At 42.3% G+C, this 12,342-nt stretch overlaps 1 protein-coding gene across 1 annotated transcript in view; it reads right to left on the reverse strand.

Annotated features, from left to right (window-relative positions):
• Positions 1-12,342, reverse strand: part of LOC306917692 (dystrophin-like) — a gene marked incomplete at its 3' end in the record, with an annotated part of 361,506 nt that overhangs the window by 74,244 nt on the left and 274,920 nt on the right. The window contains exons 10-11 of the mRNA XM_079530601.1: positions 11,461-11,598; positions 4,736-4,831 (exon numbers count right to left, since the gene is read on the reverse strand). Coding sequence (XP_079386727.1) covers positions 4,736-4,831; positions 11,461-11,598 — 234 coding nt within the window. The remainder of the gene's footprint in view (positions 1-4,735; positions 4,832-11,460; positions 11,599-12,342) is intronic.

Raw genomic sequence — 12,342 nt, forward strand, 5'->3', positions numbered from 1 at the left:
TTCAGCATGCAACTAATTGTAAAATGATTTATACTGGATCTCTTGTCCACTAGTCCCCTCCTAACATTTTAGTCTAGTTTTTATTTGTTGACGAAATTGTCAGTATAATTAGTCATAGTTTTAGTCATCATAGCTTAGTTTTAATTTAGTTTCCATTTAGTTTTCCTCCGTGAAAATAGGTAGTCGACGAACATTTTTCGTTTTGGTTTTAGTCGACGAAAACAACACTGCTAGAGACCGCGTGGATTAGAGCCACATAAAATGTCATGACTGAAAAGTGTTGCTATAGGTGCCCGGACGGTTAGCTCAACCGCCTGGGCACCTATAGGCTGCTGAGACAGCGCCTGGGCACCTATAGGCTGCTGAGACAGCGCCTGGGCACCTATAGGCTGCTGAGACAGCGCCTGGGCACCTATAGGCTGCTGAGACAGCCTGACGGCGTGCCGCAGGTTCGACTCCCAATCCCGACAGCCTTTGCCGCGTGTCTACTAGGGCATTAATATAATAATAATAATAACTTTATTTATATAGCACCTTTCCAAAAACAAGTTTACAAAGTGCTTGTAAACTTAAGCAACTAGTCGAGTTTACTAGTTTACTAGTCAACTAGTAAATCCATTAGTCGACTTTGCTGGTACTAGTTGACTAGTTGATAAGAAAAAAATAAAAAGGTTTATTTTTATTTATTTTTTCCCCAATTTTGTAGGCCTCAAGATCAGGTAGATTATAGTTATAGTTTTTTTTTTTTTTTTTTTTACATAATAGGTGGTTAAACAACTATTCGACTAGTCGACTAGTAAACTAGGCAACTAGTCAACTAGTAAAAATGACTAGAAGTGAAGGCCCTAGTGTCTACCCCCCATCTCTCTCCCCATTTCCTGTCAGATTACTTTCAACCTATCAATAAAGGCAGAAAAAAAAGCCCCAAAAATAAAAAATGTAAAAGTCCTATAATTTGTGAAACATCGTGAATGGAGCCTCCACACACTAGCGCTGTGTGTCCTACATACACATTCACACAATATATTAAAATTATGATTTGGTATTTGAAGAAATTGCAGATTGAGGTTATGAAATGTCTGAGATCATTAGGGCTTCCTTGAAGACTGAAACAAACTAGTCTATCTACAAGCTTTTACAACACGTCACGCTGCGACGCGTCGTACGCTCGTAGATAGCCTGTTTTCGGTGTCAGGACACGCGTCCATGGAAGACGTGCTGACTTCTACGGAACCCAAATGACTGAAATCAGTCATGGCCGACCGAGGAGAACACAGGCCTCTCATTGAAAATTAATTACTAGGCGCGTTAATCACTTGCCCATCTGAAAGGACCTTTATTCTGCCGACTACTGCAACTCTCAAAATAAAAAAAACTTTCCCTCTGTAAGAATATATATTCAAAGATTTGTGCCGCATTTTTTTACGATTTTTCAAAAATAGCAGACCTACAAGCTCGTAGCGCGCCACTCGGTGGCGCACTATGAGCTTGTAGATCTGCTATTTTTCAATAGCTAAAGTATAACATAATGCTTAGTTAAAACACCAAAAGGGGTTCCCGCCCAGAATGGGCTAGAGCCACCTGTACACTCTCTTGTATATTTTTGAAACAATATGCCTACTCCTGTGACGTTTTGCGACTTGTGTGTATTATCATTCATAATTTAACTTAAAAGTGCAAAAGTATTGGTATCAAGTACAAAAAGTAGATAATACTCATTGTGCAGAAGGTCTCGTTTCACAAGTTCAAATGTTAAAATAAAATAATAATAATAAATAGTAAGTAACTAAACTAGAGTAGAAGTAGTAAGTACAGAAAATGGGAAAGCTCCAGTAAAGTAAAAAAAAGAATTCCTCAAAATACTCTGAGTAAAGGCACTTAGTTACTTTACACCACTGAGTACATGCACGTGGCACTGAGCGCGATTTTAACGAGGCGATTAAGCAAACGTAATTATTTTTTCCAAAACAAGGTCGATTTGTCAGCGTGAAAGCAAATAGGGGGGAAAAACAAAGTCTTCAGCTTTGATTTAACAGTCCCTGCAGTTTTCTTGGGAGTTTGTTCTCGATTACACGGCGCATTAAAAAAAACGCAATATTGGATCCTTCTAAATGTTTAGTTGTGATCATTTGTGAGCAGACCTGTAAAGATAAAAACACACCGTTACAGTTCAGCTCTGTCTGCTGAAGATTTTTTGCAGAGACAAGTGTTTTTCCAAATTCTGCTGAGATACTGACTTTGTCCTCTCATCCTTGATTGTATTCTTAACCCATTTTGACCTGGGAAACGATTCTACAAATGCCTTCTAAATCCTGACAGTTTTCACATTTTCACGATTTTTCAAAAATAGCAGACCTACAAGCTCGTAGCGCGGCACTCGGTGCCGCGCTATGAGCTTGTAGATCTGCTATTTTTCAATAGCTAAAGCATAACATAATCCTTAGAACACCAAGGGCTGTATTTTGCGTGTCTTAAGTACCAGGTCTTATTACTTAACTTAAGACCTGGAGGCGTGGGTCAATGCTCTTTGGCCACTCAGAATAGCCAAATGGCATTGATCACGCCTCCAGGTCTTAAGTTAAGTAATAAGACCTGGTACTTAAGGCACGCAAAATACAGCCCCAAAAGGGGTTCCCGCCCAAAATGGGTTAAAGGTGATAGAAGGCTGACTTTGTAATAGTCTTAATGCGGCTGATGAAATTCAGCTCAGAGTCCATGACTACAGCAGGATTTCAGGCTTGGGGTAACATTACCGACTGAAGCTCAGCACTGGCTAAATTACTTTTCTTTTTTGTTCTTTTAAATTGTTACCCCCTTTCTCAACCCTAATTTAGTCGCCATGCCAATTTATTCCTCCTTTCGCTGCTGTTTTATATCGACTCTCTCTGCCAGTAGAGGAGCCCCCACCGGGAGGATGTACTGTAGATCCTTCATCCAACACTTTTAACCAATTCTGGACGGGAACCCCTTTTGGTGTTTTAACTGTTATACTTTAGCTATTGAAAAATAGCAGATCTACAAGCTCATAGCGCGCCACCGAGTGGCGCACTACGAGCTCGTAGGTCTGCTATTTTTGAAAAATCGTAAAAATGTGGCACAAATCTTATGAATATATATTCTTTCAGAGCGAACGTTTTTTTTTATTTCGACGTCAGGCCTAAATGGTTTAAATCGCTCTGCCTTGGCTAGGGTCAAAAACCAATCACTTCGCTTTTCATCTTCTTTGTTTAATTGAAGAACCTTCTGGCTGCGTCCAATCATTGATTTGTTCAATGCACTCAGTGCCTGTATTAACACATTCCCTCCCGTTACCAATAGGCGGTGACGTGAGGCCAGTGCCAGTGAAATGCGCGACATAAAACAGAGAAGAAGAAGCATTATCCGGGCTGACCCGGACGCGATTGTCCTCCATTGCCGCGCCAGGGTCGCTCGCGGCTGTGGTCCCCCGATCGAACTATTATTGTGGTTAGCGCGACCTCGACTTAATGTTTTATTAACCCATTTTGACCTGAGATCAGATTCTAAAAATGTCTTCTGCATCCTGACAGTTTTCGGAAAAAGCTATGTTTCTATGTCAGTTGTTCTTCGATTTTTCAAAAATAGCAGACCTACAAGCTTGTAGCGCGCCACTCGGTGGCACGCTATGAGCTTGTAGATCTGCTATTTTTCAATAGCTAAATTATAACACCATTAAAACACCAAAAGGCGTTCCCGACCAAAATGGGTTAAGCTCCCAACGTCGTACTTTATCTCATTGTGAGCACTTTAAAACACGAATGACCGCGTGTGTGCGTGTAACGAGGATTGGGATGTAGGCTGTTTCTACCGCATGGTAGTCCTATGGGGTCCAGCCGCGGAAGCAAAAATAAGGTAAAAACATTATTTTAAAAGCTGGAATAATGCTTCCTTAATCAAATCTCGTGTTCTCGTGAATGGCCAAGATGGTAACAGTAGCTTTTCTCGAAATATCTCGAGAATGGCATGGGTTGTGTTAAGACCATCTGGTGAAATGGATATGTAAATTGTGTACATGTCGTCGTCTAGCGTGATTACGATAACATATGGTAAACGAGCTCAATCTCCATAATCATCCACCTTATTATCATCGTCTTGGCCGTCCTCATTGTCAATAACCTTTGTTTTCCTCATTGGTATCATCAGCATGTTGAAACCTTGGATCTCCATGAAGGTTTTAATGTTTCTTAAATGAAGTCATACTACAGTGTCACACAAACGTAGCAAAAACAGACAATATACAAGCTCACAACATGCTGCTATGCAACACACTGTACAGTTATTTTACTTACTTTTATTAGGGTTAAAGGTCAAAGGTCATAGGTTAAAAATTGTTAAAAATTGTTAAAAATTGTTAAAAATTGTTAAAAATTGTTAAAAATTGTTAAAAATTCCAGAGATTTTTAATTTGTGTGAATTTCAGCCTCTGTGGGGGGTATTTATATGCAAATATTATGACCAATGGCATTGCAATGAACATCAATGATGACGTTTAGGTGAAAAAAGAACATTAAAAAAATGTTTTAATTAATTAATTAAAATATGTTGTAGTATTACAGGGTTAAAGCGGATTTTCATGAAAAGGAACGATGATATCGGCGCGGCGGTTCTTCAAAGCTTAGTGAAATCTAGGACGGGGCATTGCGATTAATTAGTTCCACAGTCCAACTGTTAAAGATTGTAAAATATGGAAGATAACATATGGTCATATTGGTCTTACCTCCTCCAGAGACACCTGGTAACTCTCCAGACTGGTGGAGCCAGGCATCAGAGGACTCAGACCCCGCTGGAGCTCCTCGTGGCTGGGGCTCAGGAACTGCAGACACAGGGCGGACGGAGGGAGGGAGGGAGGGAGGGAGGCATGGGTGAATGGATATGGTCAGTGGCGTGCACAGATAGACACTAGGACACCCCCTGCCCTTTTGGCAATGTGCCCTTAAAAAAAAAAAAAAAAAACGTATTATACACAGTACAGTTATGTGGACCATGGTGACATTGATCAATTCTTGATGAAAAGCTTCTAATATATTATTTAGGCCCCAAAATCTATAAATCTCACACTATTAAGGCAACCAGCTGGTTCCACGCGCTGCACAAGGTGCCCTTTTTTCACTTGAGCACCTGCCCCTCTAAATGTCTGTGCACGCCACTGGATATGGTAGTAGACCACGTTAAGGCATTCGACACAGACACGCGGACGGATGATGGACAGATGACAGAGAGGAGAGGCAGGGAGGGAGGAAGGGATCATCATGGACGCAGGTGCACGGAGGAGGAAAGGATGACATTTTGGGACGGATGAAAGAGTGAACCCGAATGGACACAATGAGGAGGGTCGGGGGAGGGATGGGAGGGGGGGGGGGTTGAAGGGGAATGGAGAGAGACAATAGAGAGAGAGAGAGAGAGAGAGAGAGAGAAAGGGAAGACAAGAATGGGAGTTGTGAGTTACCAACAGTGACAGCGGAGGGACACAGAGAGAGAATAGGGTATGAGAAAAGAGAGGAGAGGGAGAGAGAGAGAGAGGATTGAGAAGAGAAGCGTGGAAGAGAGGAGAGGTCTGTTAGTGTCAGGCTATTACTGCTGCTGACAAGCCATTCTGGCCCATGTCCAACCTTAACAAGTCTAAGTGTCTGTCTCTCTCTCTCTCTCTCCCTCTCTCTCTCTCTCTGGGTGGCTCTGACTCTGAAAAGAAGCAAATGGTCCATCATAGTTCCTCTGTACTTGGTTGCCTGTTAGCGCCGCACCGCACAGCTGTCACTTGTTGACAGCCAACGACGACGATAGGGCATGTTTTTGTTTGGACGGCCGTCGGCTGCACTAAAAAGCCTTGAATGGTAATTGGATCTCAAGTCGCGGTGCAATTTCGCTACCTGTGGCCTGTCGGTGCCGTATGTCTTTTTGACTTGTGTCTGTGCAGAGAGTTTGTATGCCAGGCATGGGTGTAACGATGCTCTAAAGACTTTAATTTGGTTATTTATTTTCTTCTTCATTATGTAGACACACATGGTTTCTCTAAAAAGCAGTGGTTTTCAATATGGGTTCAAGCCCTGTGGTTTGTTGTTGTTCCCATGTTCCCATGTACTGTACATGTACTGTACTCTGTTTGGAATTGTTCTTGTTTTTTGCTTTGTTTTTTGCAGTGGTGGAAAGTACATTTTATTTAACCCATTTTAGGACTGAGAACAGATTCTACAAAATGTCTTCATAATCATGACAGTTTTCTGAAAAATATATATCTACAAGCTCATAGCACTCGGTGCCGCGCTATGAGCTTGTAGATCTGCTATTTTTTCTACAATCTCACAATGTGTCGCATCGTGAGCTTGTAGATCTGATTTCAAAAGAGTTGTATACATTCAACAATGTTACTGTACTTTTGTTACTTTAAGTACATTTTGATACCAATACTTTTGTTCTTTTACTGAATTCCGGATTTTTACTTGTTTTTGAGTGGTGCAACCACTCCTCTGAACGGCATAAAGTCCATGCTCTGAAGTCTGAACACGGCAGCGTGAAGCTGTGAGCTGAGGCAGAGGCACCCAAACTGACTATAGATGTTTATAAACGAGAACTTGCTGCAGCTGTGAGAGCTTGCTGCAGCTGGCAATTCTTGTTCGATTCATGGATCATTTTGTTTTTATTTGTTGCATTCCTAAACAAATCATTTGATGACCAGCAGTGGTTCCCTATGGAGACACAAAGGAGACTCTTTGTGTCTCCATACAGGTAATTAATGCAGCCTCTGCCTCTTGGTTTAGGAATGCAATGAAATTCAAGTATCCAGTAATTGATGTAATTGACAGTAAATTAGTCATATTTTTGGGGTGAACTACTCCTTTAAAGGTCTGTAATTATTATTTTTTTTATTTTTTATGGAGGGACAGACAGTAGGCTGAGGGGAGGTGATGGGGGGGTGACATGCAGTAAAGGCCGTCGGGATCGGGAGTCGAACCCGCGGCACACTGCCAGACTGGATTACCAGCCAAGGTGCCTGGATCGCTGAGCCACGGCCCAGGCCAAAGGTCTGTAATTCTGACAGTGTGCTCCATCTGTGTCAAACAACTCGTACTGACACTGTAAACTGTAAACAATTACTCACAAAAGATTTAATAAAAATGACAGAAAAACACCCAGGCATAAACAGGGTGGGGGAAGAAAAACTCTGCCAGTTTCACTAGCTGAAAGAATTGACTTAACCCATTTTGAACTGAGATCAGATTCTAAAAAAATCTTCTACATCCTGACAGTTTTCTGAAAAATGTTTCTATGTCAGTCGTTCTTCGATTTTTCAAAAATAGCAGACCTACAAGCTCGTAGCGCGCCACTCGGTGGCGCGCTATGAGCTTGTAGATCTGCTATTTTTCAATAGCTAAAGCATAACATAATGCTAACACCAAAAAGGGTTCCCGCCCAAATTGACTTAACCAAGATAAGAGGACTGTTCTCCGTTTTTTCTTAAGCACGAGGCTAATGACATGCTTCAAATCCTGCGTTTTTTGAGAGCCTGACAAACGCTTATCTGACAAAATAATGTTTCAAGTGAAGTCAAGCGCTCCTCGCTGCTACATTAACCCTTTAAGACCGGGAAGACATCTGTGTCATTTTAGATAGTATAACCACTTTAACCATTCTTTTATACTGTGGCTATATTCACAAATGTGCAGATGTGCATTTAAAAAAAAATGAAAGCGTGAACAATTTGTGCAAATCTTTGAATGTAAATATTATTTAACGCAAACATTTTTAACTAAAATCTTTTACTTCTGGGGGTTCCTGGAACACAGTATTTTGAGATGGGGGGCAAACACATTATTTTGGGGGTTGTTCACATGAAAATGTTTGAGAACCACTGATATAGAAACATGACATTTTCTGAAAACCGAAACAGAAATCAACCTCGGGTCTCAATGCGTTAAGTATTCAACACACTCTCTGAATAGATCATTGTCCTCCTCGGTTCGGAGGAGGAAATTAGAGGTTACGCGCGGAGTCGAGTCGAGCCGCGGCGGGAGAGAGAGAGAGAGAGAGAGAGACAGAACTACATTTGCACGTCGCCGTCGCCGCCGCCGCCGCCGCCGCCCGAAATGCCAAGGTTTGCATAGAGGCATTGGAAAGGTCGGAGGGAGAAAATGAAAAAGATGAGATGTTAATGGAAGTGAGTGAAGTTGACTGGCGACGGCGACTGTGGCATTATTGTTGTGGCTCGGTGCGTGTGATGTTGACAAAATGGCCAGTAAAAGAAAAATGTTATGAGAGAGCGTGTGTGCGTGCGTGCGTGCGTGCGTGCGTGCGTGCGTGCGTGCGTGCGTGCACATGTGTGTGTGTTTATGTTCTATTATTATTCTTGTGAGGGCCAAATGTCCAAACAACGTATAATTTGAGGAGTAGATTTCTTTGTTCGTTTGTTTTTTTGCTTTTGACACATTTTTCTACCCAATTTAGTCGTTATGCCAATTAATTCCTCCCCAAACACATGTGTGTGTTGTCCCTGCTGTTGTTGTTTATGTATCCTACTGACTCACCTGACAGTGAGGAGCCCCCACCGGGAGGACGTATAGACTTTCGTCCTACGCGAGCGTGTGTGTGTGTGTGTGTGTGTGTGTGTGTGTGTGTGTGTGTGTGTGTGTGTGTGGTGATGGAGTGGTGGTGAGCAGCAACAGTGCTCTTAAAGGAACATTTCACCCTTTTTGCAAAAATATATATGTTAATGACGTTTAGAAGATTTAGAACACTTTCCTGGGGGTCTTTGTGTGTGTAATATGTGGCTTTAGATATTTTAGATTTCATCAGTGAGCCCAGTGTCTCTGATGTCATCGACACTGGGCTCACTTCCTTCCTGGACTACATGTTGTCTCAGTAAGACAGCCATCCCCCTATCCACAAGGAGGAGCAGTGCACCAAAGCAGTATGGGAATTGTAGTCCAGGAAGTAACCCCATATGAACATAACAGTAATCGTCGGGAGACATTGGAAGGTTCACGGCGGACGCGCTCTGACTATACCCTCCTCCTATGCTCTACCTGTCCCGTCAGCGCCCTCTAGCAGCCCAAAGCAGCATCGCATTCATCATGAATTGCAAAACAATATATATCCCAGACATTGCTCAGCAGCGGCCACATATATTTTCAATTCATGAGTTCAATCAAAACATCATTCAATACAGACAGAAGGTGAAGTGAAACATACATATACATATACATATACATATACATATACATATACATATACATATACATATATATTTTATTTTTTTAAGAGTATTTTCCTATATGTTTATGCATGTTATGTTTCAAATTATACAAAAACAACTGGCTCCCTGTAATACATTCATAATATTTGAATCCCTGGAAACTGTTATTTGTTCCACATTACTGTGCAAAAGTATATCTTTTACAACATTATACTGCATATTAGCCAAGTTTTGCATATTTGGAAACATAATTATGGAATTATCTTTCATTTCAGCACACTGGGACAGATGTACAGACAGACAGACGCGAAGACAAGACGAATTAGACACGGAGTCTCGCATAGCCAGATGATCAGAATGAGGTCTCCAGAACTATCAATGTAATGTACAGTCCCATTCTGTTGGTCTGTACCAGGCTGACTTCTATAGGTACCTTTCAAAACCTTTCATGTGAAAGGTACCTCTGGAAGTGGAGCGCAAACAATTTACAAACCTATAGTTCCTGCTGCTTTGAAAACCAATCCGTCCCTCAAGTTTTTACATTGGTTACCGTCTCTATCGGGTGTTATTAACCTCATTATGTCCAAAACTGTTACTTTTCAGGATTCATATTTTCAGCATTCATATTTCAAGTTTGTTTGTTTAGTTTTTTCTTGACTTTGTCATATTACTACATGTAATAACAGTGTCAATAACATAACAGTGTCACACAAAAGTAACAAAAACAGCCGAAGATGTTTAGAAATAGTTTCAAATGTTTTAAGTTTCAAATGGTTACCAACTCTCCATCATTTAGCTGGGGGGACCACCTGGAACCCCCTCAAGGACCACTGAGGACCACTTAAGTAGGACGTTAAGTAGGACGTTAATTTACGGGAAAAAACACAAAAAGTTATAAACAAGTAGACGAGAGGTTTCTGGACCACAGCAACGCTAAATACTAGTTCAGTTCTACAATTTCACAATTTCAATTCAGATTCCACCAGACGTACAGCAAAAAAGGCGGAGAGATCATCCGTTGTTCTGGCTATACGAGACGCGTGCCGGAGGACACAGACAGGAGGCAGACAGACAGGTGGCGGTCAGTGGCGGAGAGTAACTTTGTACATTTTGATTATTATTACAAAACATATTAATCATTTCAATGAGCACTTTTGCTTTTGGTACTTTAAAGGATCACTTCACCACTTTTCAACCTATCTTCATATAATAGGTCCTCACTAATAATCATGATAAAATGGCACAATTTTTTTCTACTCAGCCTACTCATAGAAACCCGTCCACCAGTGACATCATCATTAGGCAGATATTTTTTTAAACAATATTTTTTTACAAAAATGTTTAGATTTGTATTATCGTGAGAACGATAGCTTCCATTTTCGCATTGCAACTTTTCAGGACTAGAAAGCCTGCAGTTTCTATTAGCTTGGATTCCCCATCGATGATGTCACTGGTGGACGGGTTTCTGAACTGCCCACAGCCCTCCTATGAGACACAGACTGAGTAGAAAAAAATGGTGCCATTTTATCGTGATTATTAGTGAGGACTTATTATATTCACAGTTCTACCCGCATTATAATCAAATATTCTACGCTGCCGGGATTGTTTTATTACCTTTAGATCATACGCTGAAGTATCTGGGCTTTTGATCGTCGAAAATCCGCCGAAGATAGCTTGCGCCGTGTGTTTACATTCCATCGCACCAATCGCCATCTTGCTACGCAACATGGAGGGGGGTGTGAGGCTGTTGTAGTCAGACAAAACCCCCGTTCACTTGCATTGGACTCAATTTCCCAGAAGCCTTAGCAGCCCAGCGAATGTGTCGATTTCCGGTTTTGACATCATAACAGTTAGCTCCTTCCACCAGCTCCGCGGCAAAGACAGACTTTCTTTTTAATTATTAAAATAGGGCGATTTAGACACATAAAACAAATAGCGGGGATGTCGTATTAAGCAGGGCATATCGTTTGATCAATCAATTTAACGCCCTCAAAGTGTTAAGATAGGTTGAGAAGTGGTCCTTTAAGTACATTTTGAATATCAGACTTTTACTTTGTAACAGAGCATTTCTGGCTGCATTGCAGCATTGACACTTGTACTTAACTAAAGCATGTGAGTACTTTTTCCACCACTGGGTACAGGGACACACAGAGGCAGACAGACAGGCAGATAGGCAGACAGACAGACAGACAGACAGACAGGCAGGCAGGCAGGCAGCGTGTAGGAGGGGGTTGTTAGCTAACAGGACGACGGACCTGCTCGGTAACTCTCCTCCTCTTTTGCTCGGGAGACGACGTGACATACGCTGCCTGGGTGTAGGCATAGCTTTTATAGCGCGCCTGAGACGAGGGGGAGGGGCTCCGCACGCTCCCCTGAGCCACACTCACTGTGATCTGAGAGATAGAGAGGAGAGAGAGAGAGAGGCAGAGAGAGAGAGGCAGAGAGAGAGAGGCCGAGAGAGAGAGAGGCAGAGAGAGACAGGCAGAGAGAGAGAGAGAGACAGAGAGAGTGAGAGTGAGAGTGAGAGAGAGAGAGAGAGAGAGAGAGAGAGGGGTGGGGGAGTTGGGGGGGGGGGTCAGTCAGGGGGGTAGACAGACAGTGAGGAGAGATAGTGAGAGAGAGACAGAGAGAGACAGAGGGGGAATAGGGAAATGGAGGGAGAGAGGGAAACAGAAAGAGAGAGGTTGAGACAGAGAGATAGAGGGAGGGAGAGAAGGACAGGTGGAGAGGAAGACAGCCGGATAGAGAGAGAGACACACACAGCGAACAGCAGAAAGGAGAGAGAGAGAGAGAGATAGCGAGAGAGATAGCGAGAGAGAGAGAGAGAGAGAGAGAGAGAGAGAGAGAGAGAGAGAGAGAGAGAGAGAGGGAGAGAGAGAGAGAGAGATGGGGGTGAAAGATTGGAGTGAGAAATAGCATGAGATGATGACACAGAACGGACGAGGAGACAAGAAGAGATGGAGACAAAGAACAAGAGAGTGGAACAGGTGGTGTAGTGGAGAGGGCAGAGAGAGAGAGGAAAGGTTGTCAGAGGTGAGAGAGAGAGAGAGAGAGAGAGAGATAGAGAGATAGAGGGTATGAGAGAGAGAGAGAGAGAAAGAGTGAGAATGAGAGAATGAGAGAGAGAATGAGAGAGA

The sequence above is a fragment of the Electrona antarctica genome (genome assembly GCF_951216825.1).
Source record: "Electrona antarctica genome assembly, contig: SUPER_24_unloc_1, whole genome shotgun sequence".
Classification (NCBI taxonomy): Eukaryota; Metazoa; Chordata; class Actinopteri; order Myctophiformes; family Myctophidae; genus Electrona; species Electrona antarctica.